Below are 23,710 nucleotides of genomic sequence, written 5' to 3'. Positions count from 1 at the left end.
GCTGCTGCCTACTTGACTCATTTGCAAAAATATGTATGTTGTGATTCTGAGTCAGATTACTAGTCACCTTTGGATGGACTCCAAAGACACTTGCTCTGTGGCCTTACTTCTGTTCTCATCAGGACATTTAATATCCCACAATAAGCCCCCTCCTCTTCTCCCCAAGGTAAGCTGCAATGGTCAATGGAAGAAAATGTTTTGAATGATCCCAGTTGTTGGAATCAGAGGCTGAAGGCAGGCATGTAGCCGGGGGGAGGGGGGGGGCTCGGGGGGCTTCAGCCCCCCCCCCCCAAATTCTCATGGTGGTTTGCGAAAAGGCCTTACTGGTGCATTATTTAAACTGTTATGTTTATTCATATCATGATCTGATCACCATACTCAATATATCCCATATGCATGGGGGTATTGGGGTAATGATACAAAAGGTTTGCTAGGCTAGACCCTCTTTCACTCAGACTCAGCCCCCCCCCCCCGAAACTCAGCCCCCCCCCAAAACCCCCCTGAAAAAAATTCAGCACCCCCCTCCCCCCCAAAACGAAATCCTGGCTACGGGCCTGGCTGAAGGGCATTTAAAGAGTTACAATACTGGCAACAACTACAGCAGCCCATAGTGCCTGCTTTGTAATGCACAGTGACATAATGTGATTTCTTGATATAGTTATTTAAAGTTACAGAAACTATATAAATGTTTATAATTGATATATGCTATAAATCTTGATATCTTTAAAGAAGATATCTCGAGGAAAAGAGGCAGATAAATTTTTTACTGAATTAAATCAAACACAAAAGCCTTACTTAATGGGAAATGTTTTTACAGTGAAAAAAGATTTCCTTTTTGCTTTTCTTCTATGATAGTGACATTCACAATCGTTAAATCAGTGGAGACAGAATCAATAGATATGGGGCCACGGTAGCACAGCGGGTTAAACTGCTAGTTGCAGAAAAACTTGCTGACTGGAAGGCTGGCAGTTCGAAGCCATGGGTTGTGGTAAGCTCCCGTTGTTAGCCCTAGCTTCTGCCAACCTAGCAGTTCAAAAAATGCAATGAAAGCAGATCAATAGGTACTGCCTAGGTGGGAAGAATAAAAGGCATCCATACAGCCATGCCAGTAGGAGTGGGTCTACAGACAACAGCCTCCCTGGCATGGAAAATAGAACAAGAGCACCTCCCCATGGACAAAGTTGAGCATCGCCTCAAGACACCAGCAATGGAAAAGGGAAGCCTTTGCCTTTGTTTGTGTATTGTATGTCATTTTTGTTCACTCTATAAAAGGCATTGAATGTTTGCCTATATATGTGTATACTGTATTCTGCTCTGAGTCCCCTTGGGGAGCGGAACATAAATAAAGTGTATCATTATCATTATTATTAGAAACACAGCAAGATTAGTACACAGCAAACAAGATTACTATGCTGACTATTGTATTGGATCACACAGCGGGCACTTCCCAAGTGTTTAGGACTATGTGATGTATTGGCAAATAATGAGTGCAGATCCCAGTAGGGTGGCCTTTTGCAGCTAACAGATGATAATTTGGTCAGCACTGATAGTGTTTAAGTGCAGGCCAAGGTCTTTAGGCACTGCACCCAGTGCCTTATTATTATTATTATTATTATTATTATTATTATTATTAGATATGGAGGGCTGACTATATTCACTGAACCATAATATACTCACAAACAAATAACCTTTTTTTAAAAAAAAAAATATGCACAGAAAGAAAATGCATACATTTACCTTCTTAGATTCCTTTGCAGTTTATCTGTATCACACAATTTCTTATAAGTAGTTGTTTGGGGTTTTGCCATGATTACTTCTTTAGCCTGGAAAATATACAAATATACAAACAGGAATTGAAGGTACGTCTTATGCATTTTTGTTCTTTTTGGTACTGAAATGAGTGTGTAACTTACTATAGAGGGCATCTTAGAAAGAAAAAAATAATGTACTAATGAGGCCATACGATCATGCCAAAAAGATTAGTTCCAAATCCCCTATATACTATCAAAGAAATGGAGTACAATTCAGCCAAAATTAAGCTTATCTCATGCCCTATGGTTTCAATGCAAGAATAATACACATGCTCAACTCTCTCCAATTTCAATCAAGGAAACCTGGAAGCATTCCATTTTGGCTAGATCACATAAAGGATAAAGACCTCAAGAGACTGACTTCATTTCAGGGTTGATGTTTTTTTTTGTCTATGGAAGCCAAATTCAATAATAGTTCAGTGAAGTACTACATGCTTTTCCATAATCACAAATATAAAAAGAATGTATAATTATAAAATACTAATTAGATTTTTCTGTCAGAAGGTGTATAATGTTTCCTTTATAGGAAGCACGGGGAAGTTGGGTGTTGGAAGAAGGATGGGATATAACTTGTAGGTAGGTAGGTAGGTACACAGGTAAACAGAGAGAGCAAGCTCATAGGTCACATGATACCCCACAGCACCTCCTTCCCCACACTTTTGCAGTTCTTGAAGCACAAAAGAATCCCTGACCACCCCAAGAACAGATCAAGTTATTAACAGCATTTAACAGTGTGACCTCACCACAAAACTGTGCCATCAAAGCAAGCAACAAACTACTATAAGGGCTCTGGTGAGGAGGAAGAAGGAAGTAGCAGCATGTGTATGGCTAATGCTCTGGAACAAACACAAATATCAATATCAGTTCTCTCTTCCTGATGTGGTTTTCTCCTTGACTTATCTTTCCATACTATGACAAGAATCAGCTGCCTCTTGTAAGGGAAAACTGAAGTAGGCTCACTGCAAGCAGATAAAATAGGGAGCTCTTCACTCTCTTAAACAGGGTCTTGGAGGAGAGAAGGCATCGCCTTGTCTTCGTGTTTGTGTTATATGGATCTACAGTGGTAAATCCATGTATATTTTCCATTGGGAGGGCTTTGTTCCCTTCCTTCTCTCTTTCACATGCCAAATCTATTTTTTTAAGTTTTAAAAATGGGGTTTTAGTCTTCTGAGCTTGTGAGGTTGTCAACCCATAGTTCATAGTGTCAAACTGCCATTAAGATTCAGATATTTAGTTTAGTAATGGCACCTTGGTTTGTTTGCCTCTGATGGTAAAACTGAAGGTTCCTTTTATTCATCAAAGGACTAAGGCTCACTGGAATGTTATATTGCCAAATTCCCAGAAAAAAATATAACGGAATACAGAAAACTAGCATGGTCTACGGTTAGTGAGTATGCTATGGGACAGGATTCTTGTATCTATGATGACTGTGCAAAAAAAGGGGAACTTCAACAAGTGACGCTTGCAAGAATTCACTGCCCACACTGGTAAAGTGAAAGTCAATAAGAATTCTGCTAACACTGCATCAATCCTGTGACATATAAAATGCTATGCCACTCTATAGATACATATATACATACATGTGTGTGTGTGTATCCTTACTTTTACTTAGCTAAACAATGAAAACATCCATTTCTATTTGTCTAAAATCCTTTGGTGCCCTTATAACTTGCTTTGGGACAAGGAAGGACATTCATTTTCAGATGTAATAAAAGTGTGTCTGGGAACATGAAAAGCTTTCATTTATGCACTTGATGCAAAAATTTATTCTCACCAGGGTCTTTGCTGCTACCAGAAGGTCACAAGAGATGGCTGATTTCCAAAAGGGATTCTTTAAAAAGAAACGGAAGGTTTTGAAAAGATGGCTTTTGCATAATTAAGGTTGTGATCCAATGAAAGGCTTACACAGAGATGTAAGAACCCTTAAATACATGGATCAACGTAAGTAGGACATCATACCTGCATTACTTGAGTGATTTGGACTACTGTTGATTCCACATTTCTACAACAGTTTTGTGGCTGAACATTGGTTGAGCAAGCCTTATCTGGAACTACAAAGTCCAAAATATTCCCAAATCCAAGACTGTTAACATGGGTGGCTGAAATTTCGTTGTTCACTCGTTCAGTTGCTTCTGACTCTTCGGGACCTCATGGACCAGCCCATGCCAGAGCTCCCTGTCGGCCATCGCCACTCCCAGCTCCTTCAAGGTTAATCCAGCCACTTCAAGGATGCCATCCATCTTGCCCTTGGTCGGCCCCTCTTCCTTTTTCCTTCCATTTCCCCCAGCATAATTATCTTCTCTAAGCTTTCCTTTCTTCTCATGATGTGGCCAAAGTACTTCATCTTTGCCTCTCATATCCTTCCCTCCAATGAGCAGTCTGAATTATTTCCTGAAGTATGGACTGGTTGGATCTTCTCACAGTCCAAGGCACTCTCAGCACTTTCCTCCAGCACCACAGTTCAAAAGCATCTATCTTCCTTCGCTCAGCCTTCCATATTGTCCAGCTTTCACATCCGTAGGTGACTATGGGGAATACCATTGCTGTAACTATGCGGATCTTCATGGCCAGTGTGATGTCTCTACTCTTCACTATTTTATCGAGATTGGACATTGCTCTCCTCCCAAGAAATAAGTGTCTCCTGATTTCCTGGCTGCAGTCTGCATCTGCAGTAATCTTTGCACCTAGAAATACAAAGTCTTTCACAGCCTCCACATGTTCTCCCTCTATTTCCCAGTTGTCAATCATTTTTGTTGCCATAATCTTGGTTTTTTGATGTTTAGCTGCAACCCAGCTTTTGCGCTTTCTTCTTTCACCTTGATTAGAAGGCTCCTCTGCTCCTCCTCACTTTCGGCCATCAAAGTGGTGTCATTTGCATATCTAAGGTTGTTAATGTTTCAGCAATTTTTACTCCAGTCTTGCATTTGTCAAGCCCCGCACATCGCATGATGTGTTCTGCATACAAGTTGAATAGCTTGGGTGAGAGTATACAACCCTGCCATACACTTTTCCCAATCTTGAACCAGTCTGTTTTTCCATGGTCAGTTCTTACTGTTGCTACTTGGTCCTTATACAGATTCCTCAGGAGAGAGACACCTAAATCAGATTGACTACATCCTTTGCAGTCAAAGGTGGCGGACATCCATCCAGTCAGTGAAAACAAGATCTGTAGCTGACTGTAGTTCAGATCACGAACTTCTTATTGCTCAATTTAGAATAAAACTAAAGAGATCAGGGAAAACACACAGACCAATTAGATATGATCTCACTAACATTCCTAGCAAATATGCAGTGGAAGTGAAGAACAGATTTAAAGGACTAGATTTAGTAAATAGAGTCCCAGAAGAATTATGGACAGAAGTCCGTGACATTGTTCAGGAGGCGGCAACAAAATACGTCCCAAAGAAAAAGAAAACCAAGAAGGCAAAATGGTTGTTTGCTGAGACACTGGAAGTAGCCCAAGAAAGGAGGAAAGCAAAAGGAAACAGGGATAAGGGGAGATATGCCCAGTTAAATGCGCAATTCCAGAGGTTAGCCAGAAGACATAAGGGTGGCTGAAATAGTGACACTTTTATTTTCTGATGGTTCAATGTACACAAATTTTATTTCATGCACAAATTCACTGTACATAATTGTATACCTTCAGGCTATGTGCAAATTGTGTATATGAAGCATAAATATATTTCATGTTTAGACTTGCATCTCATCTGCAAGATATCTCATTGTGTACGTACATATATGCAAATTCAGGCATTCCAAAATCCAGAAGGAATCTGACACCCAAATTGCTTACAGTCTGGAGCATTTCGGATAAGGGATATTCAACCTGCACATGCAAGATAACACACCAGTCTTCTCTAATCTGATGCTCTCCGGGCTGTAACTCCTATCATTCCTAATTAATTTTGGTTCAACACATCTGGCAGCACCGTTTGGAAAAAACAGTCCCACATTTTTCTTGTGGCCATGTACTCAGAAGCAAAATTACCAACAACAGATCATCAAAAAAGGTGGGAAGCAGATTAAAATAAGAATGAAAAGGAGCCAAGTTGGTTGTAACAAAAATATACAATACAGAGGTCCTATTGCTTTTATCAACTTTGGCATTAAACATTTTAAGTTTAATAGCTCTTTAAATTGAGCCAACACAGTTACCTGCTTGAACACCTATATCAAAGCAGTTCAGTCTGACCTCTACGAAAGTCACAAGTCAAGCTGAAGTATCTATGAATTCTGAACAGATATAAAAGTCTTGGGTTTTTTTGGCTCTGTTTCCTCACATTTTTATTCTACCACTATATCAAGTTTTCCTACAGTGCTTTCTTGTTCTTACCTTCAAAATCTCCATAACCTTGCCATCCCTATGTTTCCATGAGTTTGTCCCAATTTAGCCCTTTGATGTTTGGTCATACACTTTCACTACTTTAAGTTGCCTAAAGTTTTCTTGTTCCTAAAAATGGCTCCTTTCTCACTTGTGCTTGAGACTGTGTCATGCAGTATTTTATTAAGCCATCTCAAAATCCATTTTTTTCCTACAAAGCCTTGAAAGTATTGACCCAGTATCAATACCCCACCCTGTCTATGCCCCAGTACAATAGCATATTCTAGATAGGCTCTGAAAACAGGGGCTAAGAAACTGAGCTGAGAATCCAGAAAGCCTCTTTCATATCTCTTCTTTGCCACAAACTCATTACCTTTTGTTGAGCAGGTGGCACAATGGGTTAAACCCTTGTGACAGCAGGACTGCTGACCAAAAGGTCAGTGGTTCAAATCAAGGGAGCAGGGTGAGCTCCCATCTGTCAGCTTCAGCTTCTCATGTGGGGATATGAGAGAAGCCCCCAAGAGGATGGTAAAACATTCAGGCATCCCCTGGGCAACATCCTAGCAGACAGCCAATGCACTCACCAGAAGCAACTTGCATTTTCTCAAGTAGCTCCTGACCCCAAAACAAAAACAAAAAAGAAAAAGCAACCAATACTCCCAGTTTCTACCCCATATTTGTAGTATTACTCCTCCTGGTAGCAAATTTGGCTGCCTGTGCCATCAATATTGCAGGTAAAAAAGACAATGGAGAAATAAATGAGAGAATTGGAGAGTAAGAGAGAAGGATAATGCTTGAGGAAATCCTAAATTTATATAAATATTTATTTAAATGCATTTTTAAAGTAAGTAAGGCAATTTCACAAAGAAGTAAAGAGATCAGAGCAGTGATGGCAATCCTGGAATAATGACTTACAATTGCATAAGTAAGAAAATGAAGTAGAGCAGTTGGATCGTTTTCTCTAGAAAGGAAGGCTAACCATAGTTCTGAATAAGAATAGCAAGTTTAGTATGGGATGAGAACAACACTGACTCAAACTTATGGAGTTGATGCATTTCTTACAACAAATTAATACATGCTAGCTGTTTTTGTTGTCATTGTTATCATTATCATTATTATGAAATAAAAAGATGTCCCCTAGTGTCCACTGAGGTTCCAGGGGACTGCGTGGATATCAAAATCAGTGGAAGCCCAAGTCACATTATATACCACGGAGCAGTGAAGTGGTGTCCCTTATATAAAATGGCAAAATCATGGCTGACTTTCTGTATTGTTTTGTTTTTGTTTCTTTTCCCAGCATTTAAGCATAGAGCCAATTGTATAAAGAACTCATTCTCTTGGCAAGTAGCCTGGGATATTTCAAATGCACAATTATACAAGTTCATATGGAACAGTCAATGTTGTGATGGCTCTTCAATCAAGAAACAGCAAGCCACAGAACTTTGTAGAAAAGTATGCTAAAATAAATAAAACAAATGGGAGGGACATGCCCTCCTCTACCTGCATATAGGAAGATAAACGCTTCCTTTTTCTGAATGTACAGAGCAAGAACAGAAATGACTATAAAGATTTAAAATTCATTTCAGATTTCACATTCAAAACATCCACCCACAGAGATTCTAAATGTTCAAAGTGGTTTCAGAGACATCCAGCTGGAGAACTAACAGACATTCGTTTTAAGTGGATTTTGAATGTTATGGAAAAGTAGATTTTGGTCAAATTAATAAGATTTCAGGCACAATTCCAGCTACTGATGAGTCTCCAAACCTGTCATTTACAGATGCACCATGTGAATTAATGAGCGGCCTGGAAAGACAAAACAGATGGTATTAATTCAAAGGAGAGTGACTATGTACATCTCAGATGAGAGGATATATTTTTAAAAGATTTAAGAACAAATGCTAAAAAAGAATGGCAGAAAGACAAGTTGATAATACTTTCAATTGATCAGGAATTTAAATGAGGTCAAGGAAGGGAGAGAGATGGGTTCTTGATGCTTCAATTTATCAAGGGGCCATAGCTCAGTGGATAGAAAAAGAGGAATTGTTTTGCCTATGGCAATGGCTGAAATTCTGCACAACCAGCTCTATCTTGGCCTCTCCATGTGTTTCAAGGTGAGCACGGTATGAACAGCTATAGAATGTGATATCCCTAGGAAAAATGTGTGCTTCTACAACTTTATTTTTTAAAAAATTAGATTATTTCAAGACTCTTATAAGAAATTTTCAGGTTTTATGTTTGTTGCAGAAAATATGAAGACACGTTTTGTTATCTGAAGATCTTAAAATAGCATTTCCAAAAGTCAATTTACAGCATTTCAATTTCCTATAAGCTTATTAGTCTTTCTCGGGGTCAATGTTAATTTTCACTTCACTTCTATTACTCACTCATTCTGGATATGAAGAAATGTCAGGCTTGTGGAATGTGCCTTACAATTATTTTTCAAAATGAAATGCCAAATGATAGTACAGGTAATCTTCAGCTCAATAATCAGTCTATCTATCTATCTATCTATCTATCTATCTATCTATCTATCTATCTGTTGTTTGGTGTTTATTTGTTCAGTTGCTTCTGACTCTTTGTGACCGCATGGACCAGCCCACGCCAGAGCTCCCTGTCGGCCGTGGCCACCCCCGGCTCCTTCAAGTCAAGCCAGTCACTTCAAGGATGCCATCTATCCATCTTGCCCTTGGTCGTCCCCCCCCCCCTTCCTTTTTCCTTCCATTTTCCCCATCATCATTATCTTCTCTAAGCTTTCCTGTCTTCTCATTATGTGGCCAAAGTACATCTTTTGTCTCTAATACCCTTCCCTTCAGTGAGCAGTCAGGCTTTATTTCCTGGAGTATGGACTGGTTGGATCTTCTGGTGGTCCAAGGCACTCTCAGAATTTTTCTCCAACACCACAGTTCAGAAGCATCTATCTTCCTTCGCTCAGCCTTCCTTATGGTCCAGCTCTCAAATCCATCGGTTACTATAGGGAATAGCATTGTTTTAACTATGCAGATCTTCGTTGCCAGTGTGATGTTTCTACTCTTAACTATTTTATCGAGATTGGACATTGCTCTCCTCCCAAGAAGTAAACTTCTTCTGATTTCCTGGCTGCAATCTGCGTCTGCAATAATCTTTGTGCCTAGCAGTCTGTCACTGCCTCCACGTTTTCTTCCTCTATTTGTCAGTTATCTATCTGTTATATTCACTAATATTTTATCCACTTTTCATCAGTTTCACTATATTAACTGAGAATATGAATATAGATTAGGTTAAACCATCAATAATTTTTTTTTTGCCATTTAATCAAATTTTTCTAAAACCTCAATTCAATGTTGTAATGAAGTGGGAGGATTGGAGCATCGATTTCAGATTAGTTCTTCCTTTGGCAAATCATTGGGTAGGGAATATGAGACAGAGAGATGGCTACAATTGATACAATTCCAGCCAGCAACCATAATTCGAAAAGGTTGCAATTCAATAGTTCAGCATGATCTTTAAATGCAACGAAGTATCAGGTTCAATCACTAATAGATAAAAAGATTTCAGTCAGCAAGTGACAAGAAAGGGATCCTGGAGAAATAAGAAAGAGAAGAAGCAATACTGGCCTAAATAGGATTTTTTAAAGGCCAATCTGGTTTAAGAGACATTTCTGTGCCTGTAGTCCTTCCAATCTAAAGGAAGGGACACAATCAGAAGCTGAAAATAGTGGGTTTTTTAAAAAAGATCACAGCATAAATTATAATTATTTGACAATATGATAGTATATCATTTGACTGGATACAAAATTCTCATGTCTCTGAAGGAATTGTTATGAGAAGGCCATGATAAATTGGCAGTCAATTTGATCACCTTAGTGTCATAGAATTATAGAATTGGAAGAAACCACAAAGGCCATCCAGTCCAACCCCCTGCCATGCAACAAAACTGCGTAAGAGTTCTGAAGATGTTATTGAAAGAACAGTCCTCTCAGAAAGACTTGTGATTCAGGTCATTTTGTCATCTTGAAAGCAATGCTTCTTATATGGTATTTCATGGACATTGACAACTTGAGTTAAGAGTTTAATTCATGTAGTGTCTGAGTTCTTAACTCAAAGTACTTTTATCCCAAAGTAAATTTTCCCATTAAAATGCTATTAATCCATTCCAGCCCATGAACCTCGCAACAAAATCTTTTACGTGTTTTTAAATAAGAAAATGTACTTTATAAATAACTAATAATACATAAATGCACATTCACATGGGACAATAAAAAGAAGGATCAACTTTAAAATAGCAGAAGCACAAAGTTGTGGCAAGAAAGCACATCTGAGGCAACGAAATGTATGTTGGCCAGTGTAACAGCAAAGCATGGGACAATAACAGCAGAAATATTAAGTTTAAAACGGTTGTCACACCATGCTAGAAGAACAAAGGTGTGCCAAGGAAACAGAAGCATAATTTTCTTCATACTGTACACATTCCAGCCTCCCTCCTTCTCCTGCTCTCTCTCCCACTCTCTATTTATGAAGTCAAACATACCAGGAATAAACACCACACAAAATCAAGTAACCCAAAGTTCCTCAAAACAGACAAGAGCAAAGCAGAAAGCAATCTCTCAAAGCAGACAAAAGAACAAGGCATTGAGGTTGCTCCCTTGAAGCTCTAAAGCACTATACTCTTGTGTCAGCACTCCCTCTGATGCTACCACTCCCTCTGGCACTAGCTCTTAACTCAAAATGCTGCTTGTATGTCAAAGCAAAACTCGGGCTAGCAACAGCTCTTAACTCAAAACATTCTTAAGTTAGGACGAGTTTAGGTAGAGGTTTCACTGTGCAATGTAATTCACAGTATGGACAGTCATATAAAGCAGAAGGTTCTGCAAAGAACATTTTTATCATGTGTCTTGTAGTCCCGAAAAGGCAGAACACTCAAAGAGGAAAGGAGGATATGCTGGCAAGAAATCACATGTAAAAGCCCTTTAGCTTTTCTCTTTTCCTACCTTTGGTAGGCTGATAACCAAATGTCCAGTTGTCTGGGATCTTTTAGCAGTGCTGCTATCTGGTTTGACTTCTCCAGGAAGTACAAGCTGAAATGGCTAAAAAAAATTTAAATATCTCAAACATACTGATAACAAGCAATGTTACTTGATATGCATATACTCTTTTCAAACAAGGTGACTTTATTTCACTTTTGTGAACCTATGCAGACATAAAATATGGAACTAGAAAAATAAGATCTTAGTGACCCAGATAGAAAGCACATAGCAACACAAATAGCATGTCTTAAGTCCCAATTGATTTATTCATGTAAATCTCTTTTAGGGTACATATTAATGTCAATTCAAATGCCTGATTTGCAACTTAAACAGTCTTCATGTATACAGTAATTGTGATATGAGTATGCATACATATGATGTGATAGGGCCCTACGTGTATATGCATGCACACCTTTAGTAGACAGTGTGACATTTCTAAAGAACGTTATCACATAAATTACACTAGCAACTAAATGAGAGTAATTATGTTAGTCTATTTTAGATGGAAAGGATTTTTAAAGTCAACATGAAGGTAAGATTACAAATAGGGCCTCTAATGTTTAGCTTAATACCACAGACATTTTAAAAACCAAGTATGAAGGAAATGTGAGATCTAGAGGGATTAAAACAAATATATTCAATTCTCTCTGTTCAATGTAAATTACAGTTTTGGGCTAATCATTTTCTCACAAAGGCTTACCTTAATGTTATCTCAAACAAGCAAAGACATATGGCTTGTGTAAAGGCCTTTCGACAACTGTTCAAAATCTAATCCCATATAAATGCTTACCATAACTATTTTTATAACACACACACACACACGTGCATATATACAGTTCTTATATAAAAGCTATATATCCAATATTTAATGAGACAGTGAACCTTCCACAGGCTATGCTAGTTGTCCCACTAATTATGATGTGTGGATAATAATCTGTGAGCAATTTTGCTATATATATGTGTGTGTGTTTATCTATCCTACTTCGTAGTTCTGTATGTTACTTGGCATTGTATTTGAACTTTATTTCAAAATAAAATAAAAACCGATTTGAAAGGAGAACTTAACTTTACATCCCAAAGTAAAAAATGGGTTCCAGTTTTGCAATCATCCCAAAATTGTTTCTGGACAACAAGAAACAACACAGCTGCACACCAGATACTATGTTTTTAAAGGTGGGTAGATGTGCCCTTTGTCAGAGGGGAGGTCAAGGAGAAGCAGACACAACTATGGGAATGACAAACAAATTGCCTTTTTCGCCTCTATAGTTTTTCTCACCACTGTGTCTTTGTAGAAAAGAACTGCATTTCACTTTTACTGATGTCATAAAACATGACAACTAGAGCAATGCAGAAGTGTTTTTAAAACACAAAGGAAACTGAAGAAAGGAAGATGTGGGAATAGTTTTTGTATTCACATTCCCAATTACCTCCCTCCCTCTTAGCTATTTAGAGGGGGAGAGTGGTTTATGAAAAAGCAGAATAGAATAGTTTGTTTTACTGGGAAGACAAGATTTTGTTGGATTATACTTGGACTGTTTTGGATGACGATTTTAACCTGGCAAACTAGTTCTAATGTATATATTTTAACTATTTTAATTTATATGGATGTATTTTTATGTGTTTTATATCATGTCTGGCATTGAATTGATGCCTCTTTAGAAGCCATTCTGAGTCCCTCCTCAGTGCTTAAGGAGGATGGAGGTATAAATGCCTTAAATAAATATATATATAAAGCATTCACTGAGCCCAATCCAGTAATCCTCTGTGGATTCTTGCCCTTGCAATAAGCATAGAGGAAAAGGAAGATGGGATATTCTACTTTTGCAAATCACTCCTTTGCCCCTGATGCAAGTGTAGTATTTGATCTTGCAGTGAGTGCAGGATGCCAAGTGGATATGGAGATGTTTATGAAAAGATTATATGGACTCAGAGAATAGTTTCATACTTTGTGTTGTGGAGGTAACACGAGACGACGAAATAGCAGGATGAAAACAAGTTATGTGATTGACAATCAATACTAGGTGAAAAGAGAGGTTCTTAAATGATGCAGCACAACCTTAGGCTACAGGATGCAATATCTGCTCAAGAGTGGGTCACAAGAATTTTTTTCTGGCCTCAAATTATTGTAGTAATATGCCAACGTTTTGCGTAAAATGGTTTGCAGCATTAATAAGTACTTCTTCTACCCTACCATTTCCATTTTCTGTTTGGGCACTTGCAATATTTGCATATAGCCACCCAACTTTGAAGATAACAAGAAAACTAAAGTGTGGTCAACCCTGGGGTTGTATCTATCTATTTCCCCATCTCTTCCCAGGTGGCTCACTGGCAAATCACTGGAAGGGCAACAGGGAAGCTGTTCTTCCCAATATTTCATTTGAACTCCAAATGGAATTTAATATTAGAGAGTTCCTTGAAATAGCAACAGTGTTTTCACCAATATCTACTCTAGAAGACATTTAATTATGTTGTTTCCCAAGCAGGGTCACCCAGGAAAGTCTGTTCAATGAACTATTTCTGCATTTTTGAATGGTTTTCATTGATTTCATGCCATTTAATTCATTTGTCAGGAAATCAGAAGACACTTACTTCTTAGGAGGAGAGCAATGTCCAATCTCAATAAAATAGTAAAGAGTAGAGACATCACACTGGCAACAAAGATCCGCCTAGTCAAAGCCATGGTATTCCCTGTAGTAACCTACGGATGTGAGAGCTGGACCTTAGGGAAGGCGGAGTGAAGGAAGATCGATGCTTTTGAACTGTGGTGTTGGAGGAAAGTTCTGAGAGTGCCTTGGACTGCAAGAAGATCCAACCAGTCCATCCTCCAGGAAATAAAGCCCGACTGCTCATTGGAGGGAAGGATACTAGAGACAAAGCTGAAGTACTTTGGCCACATCATGAGGAGACAGCAAAGCCTAGAGAAGACAATTATGCTGGGGAAAGTGGAAGGCAAAAGGAAGAGGGCCGACCAAGGGCAAGATGGATGGATGGCATCCTTGAAGTGACTGGACTGACCTTGAAGGAGCTGGGGGTGGTGACGGCTGACAGGGAGCTCTGGCGTAGGCTGGTGCATGAGGTCACGAAGAGTCGGAGACGACTGAACGAATGAACAACAACAACAATTCATTTGTCTTTATCCCTGTTTCTCACTCTTTCCCATATAATTTCCACCAGCACTCCTTATGCCAGAAAAAAACTATTTGATGCTATTCCACCAAGAAGCTGCCGCACAACTCACTGAACCATCACATTAGCAGAAACAGTCAAGTTCCAAACTAAATGATGGGACACAATCAGAAAATAGTATCAACAACTAAAACATACTTACCTTTCCTTTGATCATTACCCGCACATAAGTAGGCTGTACATCAACATCAAGGAGGGAAGTGTCCAGATATCTTTAGGATAAAAAAGAGTCTGTTCACTTTAATGTTTTTCTCTTCCCTCCCAGTTATCAAAAGATATGGTGTTTCAGCCATCAACCAGTGCAATTCAGAATGTGCACATAATGCTATATTGTTCTCCCCATGGTGTGTCACGGGGAATCTAACAGTATCACTTTTCTTCTCCTGAATGATTTTTAACACCTTTGTCCTGATGAAGAAGCCAGTGACACTTTAAAAGTTTGCATTATCTATTTTGTGCATCTTAGTTGACCCAACTGTTTTGTGGATTTTTGATTTGTTGCATTTTGCTAAATGGCCAACATGTCATTCCAGATGTTTCCCCAATTTGAAGGTTTTTTTTTTCCAAAACAGTGGAAACTAAAAAGAGAGAGAGTTAATGGACTGAGCATTTTCCAGATTTAACAGAACAGAGATTTCTTGAGAAATTCAGTGGACTGCCTAAGAAAGGAGCAGTTAAGCTTGCATGGCTAGTTCCCTAAGCAGATTCCTATGCTGCTGGTACTCATAGATATGAAATGTTATGGTCTGTATTTTACTGCTCTTTGTCCCCAGTCCCCATAAGACCAAGAAGGGAGCAACCTATGCTAACACTGATCCAGACTAACTTAACTGACCATACAAGTAACATAAGAGACAAAATGTGGACTTGTGACTCTAACGTTCTCATTTTTCTTTTCCTATTTGACTTCTAATATATTTGCTTGGTGAAGATGCCAATGAAACTTCAAAAGCTTATTTGAATTTTCAGAAGCTTTTGTTTTTCAGTTGGTCACCAAAAAAGTCACTGCTACGTTTGCATTTTATCTTCAAAAACATTGGATCAAGTGCTTTCTCTCTCTGGGCTTACTTAATGCTTATGACAACAAAGAGCTCTTGAGTAGTCCCCTAAGAGCAGTGGTTCTCAACCTGTGGGTCCCCAGATATTTTGGCCTACAACTCCCAGAAATCCTAACAGCTGGTAAACTGGCTGGGATTTCTGGGAGTTGTAGACCAAAATACCTGGGAACCCACAGGTGGGGAACCACTACTATATATGAATTTTAATTCTACTGAGGATTCCTAACTACCCAACAGTCTAACTGACCAGGACATATTAGATACATATTAAAGGAACTTCCAAGATTCATAACTGAAATCTCTTTGACCCATAATTGAGAGCTTCATACATGTTAATCAGACAGCAACATACATAAAATGAAGGTAAATATGAATCTAAATGAAAAGAAAGACACGAGATGCAATTTCAGAAGAAACAGTTGGGTTTCGTCACCATGGATTGGGGTGGAGTTTGCATAAAACCACATGAGATGTTTATGGCTTTAGTAAGATAACCAAACTATTCTGGTTTATGGTCAGACCTGTTGCAAATGTTAGCTCGGTAGCCTCACATTAATGGCCAAACTAGATTGAATCTCTTATCCTGAAAATAAATAAATGGGGGACAGGCAGAGGAGGTCAAAAGGAATGTGTCCAGAGATGGGCAACTAAAATGATTAAGGGTATGGAGAACAAGCCCTATGAGGAGCAGCTTAAAGAGCTGGGCATGCTTAGCCTGGACAAGACATGATGAGGTCCAGGTATAAATATGTGAGGGAAAGTCATAGGGAGGAGGGAGCAAGCTTGTTTTCAAACTACAGGAAAGGAGATTCCATCTGAACATTAGGAAGAACCTTCTAACTGTGGGAGCTGTTCAGCAATGGAACTCTCTGCCCCGGAGTGTGGTGGAGGCTACTTCTTTGGGGGTGCTTTGAATGTGATCTTCCTGCTTCTTGGCAGGGGGTTGGACTGGATGTCCCACGAGGTCTCTTTCAACTCTGTGGTTCTATGATTCTGTGATTCTAGGACTATAGCAGTAGGATGTGTGATTACTGTCTCATCGATGGAATTTTTCTGTCTATAAATCATGGTATATGTGTGTATTGATATCTATCTACAGTTTTTTTCCCCCCAAAGTCCCATTAAGAAAAATGCTTAGTGGCCTACTGGCAGAGTTGTACATTTTCATCCAGACCATCACACATTACCAACTTAATCCCAAAAATTGTGGAATGGAAAATGTGAATGAAAAGCCAGATGAAGAGTAACCCGTAACATTCAGTGGTGTCTAAAAGTAGATTAAACAGAGGCGGGAGGAAAGAGTGAATAAATCTAACCTGTACACTGCAAGATCAAGGATGAATTGGTTGTTTTCTTCATCATCTTTTAAGGAAAAAGAAAGCCTGGCAACATAAAAAAAGACCAACATAAAAATGAATAAAGTCCAGCATTCTGAGTTTAAAACTGATAGTGGTATTTTAGATTTATTTCAACATGATCTAGCATTGAACAAGATAAGTATCCTTCACCCTATATATCTGCAAGATCCTGAATAAACGCATGATCAGTGTTTTAAATTGAAGGAAGAGATGAAGCACAGCACAAGGTCAGATGAAATTTTGAGCTAGAGATTCATGTTTGAAGAGAGACACCTGCTGGTAGAGACATGCTTTGTCTGTATTATCTATGAAGCAGAGTTTTCTTTTGCCCTAAAACAGGTTTCTTCAAATTGTGGCCCTTCAGCTATTTGGGCCTCCAACTCCCAGAATTCCTGGTCATTGAACAAGTTGGTTAAGGCTTCTGAGAATTGGAGGCCAAACAGCTGGAGGGCCACAATTTGAATATGCCTTCCTTAGACAGACAGCCTGGTGTAGTGGCTTGAGGATTAGACTGTAACTCTAGAGACTATGGTTTAAATTCCTGTTTGATCATGAAATCCACTGGATGACCTGGGACAAGTCACACTCTCTCAGCCCCAGAGGAAGGCAACGACAAACTTCTTATGAACAAATCCCACCAATTAAACTCTGTTTTGGCACCTTAGGTTCAAACAGTTTGAAGGTACACAACAACAAACCTATCCCATTATTATTTCAAAGAACTTTATAGAGTAACCATTATGTACATTAACATTGATGATGAAAACATTCAGGAAATGGGAACCTGACATGGTACAAATATTTGAGGCTGGGATATATCAAGCTGTCTTGTACCAAACCAGAGGACCGACTTGTGACTTGCAGCAGCATTTCATGGTCCCATACAAGGCTCTTTTTCATCTTATACTATCCAGTAACTGAACCTAGAATTTCCTAGATGCAAGGAACATCCGTCCCCATAGTACTTATGGTAGACCAGTTCTCATTTTTATTTCAGACTAGCTTGGGGACCCGGCAGTGCCCGGGTTATTTGAGAAAGGTATTGTTTGTTTTTTGAAGTTTGGTAATATCAGTTTGGTAATATATAACTCTATTTATTCAGAAAAAAGTCAGTCTTTCCTTTTGTTTTTATGACTGTTCTCAATAAAAAATGCATAAGGATGTGGGTGAACTATAATTCCCAGAATCGTGGGTCAATCCTTCCTAAACCCTGCCATTATTCAAAGTTGGCCATGTTGAGTCTGTGTGGCAAGTGTGGTCCAGATCCGATATCAGCTGGGTTCAAGGATAGCTAGATATGGGTGAACTACAACTCTCAGATTCAAGAAAAAATTACGTCCAAACATTGCCAGTATGCACAGTTTGCCATGCTGTCTGTATGCCGAGTTTGGTCCAGATCCATCGTTGGCTGGGTTCACAGTGCTCCCAGGATGTAAGTGAACTACAACCCCTAAAAATCAAGGTCACTTCCCCCAAATCTGGTCACGGGGGTTCTGAATGCCAAAGGTGGTCCAGGTCCATTATTGAAAGGGATCACAATGCTCTGCCTTGATGCAGGGTGAACTACAACTTCCACCCTGTTGAGTCAGTTCTTCAAATCCCTCCAGTCTGTTCAGTTGTTGATCATTTCCTCTGTGTTTGCTGTGTGCCATAGGAAAGGGTTAAGGGGGAGAGAGTTGGGGGGGGGGGGTGTCATGCAAATTCCACACAAGGATCCCTGGGATGCCTGCCTGTGGTGGAGGAAACATGTCAAATCTAGGATGAAATTCTTCCCGAATGAAAGCATTCCTTGGGTGGTGGGTCATAGTGTTTAGGGGAGACATTGGCAGGGTTTGTGTGACATGTTCATGTTGCTCGCTCTAACCTGCAGTGTCAGTGGAGTAATGCCTTTGGAGGATTCTCAGCACTTGGAACTACAGGCTATCTGTGTAAGTGGACACCTCCGCCACATACACATTTTTCACTTTTATTATATGTATAGATAGATAGATGTTCTTCATCCAGTGGAAAGAATATGCCATGAAGGCAGGGGTAACTTGATAGCTGCAGAGAATTTTCTTGGACTCTGGCCATACTCTGCAAAATGACCTGACCTAATATACAGGGCAACTGAAGCTCACTGAACCCTCAAGAGTGCAGTACAGCAATTTAATATTATCATTTCCGTGAAAATCATTGATCTCATTAATTCAGCATTTTTAGAACATCTTGTGGAGAGATATTTAAAGATTACTACCAAGTCACATGACATTAACAGGCGACCAAGAGAGCTACTTCAGGCATGACCACTGGGCCTCCTTTGCTTTGAACAGCAGATCCACACCCCCACAACTCCCATGTCACATCACAGTTCACTTTAAGGTCACCTTACATGGCATAGATCACTGAAGAAACATGTACAAATCCACTGTAAGCATGTAGAAAAAACAAGGTGTTCCGCCAACATCTATGGCAGGCAACCTCAGAGGTTGAGGGGTATGACCTCAAAAGAAAGCTGATGAAGAAACACAACCTACAAACAATCTACAGACCCACAAAAAAAATATCCAACAAATGCTACGCTCAGCAAATGACAGCAGGGATCCTCTCACCTCTGCAGGAGTCTATACCATGTACCGTGCAGTTGTGGACACATTTATATAGCGACCACCAAACATGAATCAAGGAACATGAAAGGCACTGCAAACTAATCCAACCAGACAAATCAGGCATAAGAGAGCACTTGATGAACCAACCTGGACACAACATATTATTTGAGAACACAAAAATGCTGAACCACACTGACAACTACCATGGTACACAGAGAAGCCACTGAAATCCACACGCATGTGGACAATTTCAACAGAAAGGAAGAAACCATGAAAATGAACAAAATCTTGCTACCAGTATTAAAAATCATAACAGTAAATAAAGAACAACACTCAAAAATAAGGGAATTCCAGACAAGAAGCAATCAGGGCCAGCTGATCACCTACCACCAAAGGATTCCCCCAGGTAGTCAGAAGCTAGACCTTGAAACTGCTAGGCCATCAAATGCTAATCAAGGTGGCCAACTGCAACATTCACACCTGCTTCAAACAGACAAGAGTTATTTCTCCCAACCTGGTCATTCCATAGATATATAAACCTCACTTGCCTAGTTTCCAACAGACCTCTCAACCTCTGAGGATGTCTGCCATAGATGTGGGCAAAACTTCAGGAGAGAATGCTTCTGGAACATGGCCATACAGTCCAGAAAACTCATAGAAACCTAAATGAAACTTACTGTGATTTGGGAGAAGTTACCAAACTGTCACATGCATGGTATCCTCACGGGTAGTGTTTATCAGAGTTCATCAGAGGCAATTATGTCATGAAGGAAAGTTGTGGCTCAGACCTTCAGCATGACTTCATGGAAGGAGGATAATAGTGTATATCATCCAGTAGCTATTGACAACACAAGTCCCTGTGGCCCTGGAAGCTTTCTCTAATCTGTCTGTAACTCTCAGAACCATATGTCTAATCTGTCAACAAACATTTTAAGGTATTACATACTTGTCGGTCTCACAAAAGCAAGCTACTCCTGGTTTTTTGTACAGCTGCCAACACATTTTAAACAACTTGAAGAAATCGATAGAACAGTGCTTGTCTTGTGAGACAATGTAGGTAAACACCAATATTTCTGTCTTGCCATTGTTTGCCTTTCTCCTCATAGCATTGAAGTACGATGCATATAAATCATCCATTTTGTAGAAATAAAATGGTATATTATCTATGATGAGAATTATTCTTTTTAAAATGAATATAAAGGGTAGCAAAGGTGACATCATTAATTCTACTCAACCAACATAAAAGTTGGTACTTAGACCTTTCTTAAAATCCTGATTCTCCAAAAAGAGAAATTAGTATCTGAATTTAAAGAAAATTTGTGAAAACATTTGTCTGTATGTATAACCATATCTTTTTTCTAATTTAGGTCATAGTATTTGGTCAGTGTTCTGGCACAACCATCAATTTCTTGTAAATTATCAAAATAATTTATGAATTGTTGATTTTGCTCTGACAAAGTTTAGGTAATACATTTTTAACATACTTAGGTTCATTTACATTCAGAACTCTTCCTTCAGGGGTTATCAAAGTCCTTGGTTGCTTCACTTTCTTCAATTGTTCTCTATCAAAAAAGCAAGAAAAGTAGTTTCCAGGTTAGATTATTTTTGCATGTTTATCCCTTCTGTGAGGCAGTAAAGTTAGGAAAAGAAAAACAGGAAAAAGCCTGTCAGGTGTAATTTTATTTTTTATTAAAGCACAAAAGCATTCACTTTAACACTTCAAGGACATACCTGATGAGTCACTTCACATTAGAAAAACAAATAAAGTAAAATTACACTCATCTGGAATTCCTCATCATTTGGACTGAATGCCAGACCAAATGATGAGGCCTTGCCATGTCCCACATAACATTTATCTAACTTCATGATCTTAAGCATAAGATTTTAATTCCAAGGGGGTATAATTAAAACCAGGATGTGTGGAACTTCAATGTTCATATGTTAATGCTATTCTAGAAACATTTCTGCTAGACTCCATTATGTGCAAACTCATGGTAGGCAATGATAGTAACAAGGCTGGCATTAGTCAAGACTTCAAGAGAATTTTTGTAATTAGAACTTTGAAGCAACTGAAGTAATGGTGAAAAAGACAATGCACTGAGTACTTCTATGGCCCCTTCCACACAGCTGTAGAAAATTCCACATTATCTGCGTTGAACTGGGTTATATGGCAGTGTGGAATCAAATAACCCATTTCAAAGCAGATACTGTGAATTATCTGCCTTGATATCCTGGGTTATATGGCTGTGTGGAAGGGCCCTAAACCCAATAATTTGTTCTGAATATAAGGGGGAATAAAGTTGGGTCTCATTAGTGGACAGAGGCATGTTTTATGCAAAGACACATTAAAATCACATGCTAACTAGATTTTTTGTTGTGATAGTGCTTATCCAGCTGCTTGCATTTTCATGACTTAGGGCCCATCCGTAGGGATACCAAGGCGCTTGTTAGCTATTGTGCTCCCAACCCTGTTATACGCCTGCAAGACATGGACAGCCTACAAACGTCCCATGCACCTCCTGGAACAATTCCATCAGCGCTGCCTCCGAAAAATCCTGCAAGTCTCTTGGGATGACAAGCAGACAAATGCCAGTGTACTGGAAGAAGCAAAGACCACCAGCACTGAAGTGATGATCCTCCGCCATCAACTCTACTGGCTATGTTGTCCAGATGCCCAACCACTGTCTCCCAAAGCAGTTGCTCTATTCCGAACTCAAAAATGGAAAATGGAATGTTGGAGGACAGGAAAAGAGATTTAAAGATGGGCTCAAAGCCAACCTTAAAAACTCTGGCAGAGACACTGAGAACTGGGAAGCCCTGGCTCTTGAGCGCTCCAGTTGAAAGTCAGCTGTGACCAGCAGTGCTATAGAATTTGAAGAGGCACGAATGGAGGGCGAAAGAGAGAAACGTGCCAAGAGGAAGGCACGTCAAGCCAACCCTGACCGGGGCTGCCTTCCAGCTGGAAACTGATGCCTTCACTGCGGGAGAAGATGCAGTTCAAAAATAGGGCTCCACGGTCATCTACTGACCCACTGCCAGCACACCGAACTTGGAGCACCATCATCCTCTGACTACGAGGGCTTGCCTAAGTAAGGTTGTGTTATATTATTGAATGTGTTTATTTTGATGTAATTGTCTGTATGGTTTCTTTCTGGCTACTGAATGTTTGCCTTACATGTTGGAAACACCCTGAGTCCCTTTGGGGAGATAGGGCAGCATACAAATAAAAAATATATATTATTTATTAAAGAACACTTGTTTTCCCTATAGATAGTCCCAGGGTCAGTCCTTAATGGATTAAAAAGCATCTCCCACTGAGCTTTGGAAGAGATTTTCTGAACAATGCAGGAGTGTATGTGGCCATATATGTACCAATTCCTTCAGAAAGCCTTCTGCTTGCATATTTTGTTATGTCAACATTTCTAATTCAGTTAAGAGTTGCTCATGAATAAACAGCTTAGCAAACATCCCAGCTCCCGAAAGAATGCACTGTTGCTTGCTACAACAGAGTCACTTTTCAACATTTACGTGCAATGACCTTGGGTGCCCTCATCTGTGCCCATCTACCAGCTTAATTCTCCCATTGCCACAACTATCACAGCCTGTGAGCCCCTGAAGCATCCAACAGGAACATTGACACAGTCAGTATCTATAAAGGCTGTTTGGATTACAAAACACTTTAAGCCTTCTAAAATACAACCATGAAAGACACACAGAGAAGAAGAGAAGTATTATACAGATCTGGTATTCTGTTTTAAAGAAAATCAAGATTAGATTCTTTGGGAGGATTACCATTCAAGAAACACAGGGAAAGCTCCATTACCTATTTTCTTTGGCTTTCTTTTTTTCTTCAACATATCTGTGAGCTTCTAATCTAGCCTCTGGAGTATGAGGCACAGGTTCCTCCCAAAAGGCTCTCTCTTCTTCATCATCATCATTTTCCATCATCAATTCATAGTCTTTGTTTTCTTCTTTAGTTTCCTGGTGCTTATTTCTCCCTTCTACAGAATAGCAGCTGAAAAACAATACACAAAAGAATTACCCTTGAAACAAGGGTAATTGATCTATCTATCTATCTATCTATCTATCTATCTATCTATCTATCTATCTCAGTGCTTCTTGACCTGTGGGCCGCAGACCATCAGTGTGCTGCAAGAACGAAAATCTGCCTCCTTCCTGCCTCCTTCCTCTTTATTTATTTTATTTTATTTATTTCCACTCCTTTCCCGCTGCCTGCCACTGACCATGGAATATGTTCTGTATCAGAAACTACAGCTGATGTGCTCTATCCAGTGCAATTTTTTGAACCAGCACCCCAAACTGAATCTAAAGTTGACCAAAAACTCATTCATAACTCTTTTGGTACTAATGTTGGAGAGTGGT

At 39.4% G+C, this 23,710-nt stretch overlaps 1 protein-coding gene across 1 annotated transcript in view; it reads right to left on the bottom strand.

Annotated features, from left to right (window-relative positions):
* Nucleotides 1–23,710, bottom strand: part of DNAAF11 (dynein axonemal assembly factor 11) — a 37,355-nt gene that overhangs the window by 4,629 nt on the left and 9,016 nt on the right. Inside the window, exons 6-11 of the mRNA XM_060775887.2 lie at nt 23,151–23,342; nt 20,812–20,889; nt 16,698–16,763; nt 14,466–14,535; nt 11,102–11,197; nt 1,738–1,823 (exon numbers count right to left, since the gene is read on the bottom strand). Coding sequence (XP_060631870.2) covers nt 1,738–1,823; nt 11,102–11,197; nt 14,466–14,535; nt 16,698–16,763; nt 20,812–20,889; nt 23,151–23,342 — 588 coding nt within the window. The remainder of the gene's footprint in view (nt 1–1,737; nt 1,824–11,101; nt 11,198–14,465; nt 14,536–16,697; nt 16,764–20,811; nt 20,890–23,150; nt 23,343–23,710) is intronic.

This window comes from Anolis sagrei, chromosome 4 (assembly GCF_037176765.1).
Source record: "Anolis sagrei isolate rAnoSag1 chromosome 4, rAnoSag1.mat, whole genome shotgun sequence".
Taxonomy (NCBI): domain Eukaryota; kingdom Metazoa; phylum Chordata; class Lepidosauria; order Squamata; family Dactyloidae; genus Anolis; species Anolis sagrei.
The sequence above is the reverse complement of the archived record's forward strand: the minus strand, read 5'-3'. Positions and strand labels throughout refer to the sequence as shown.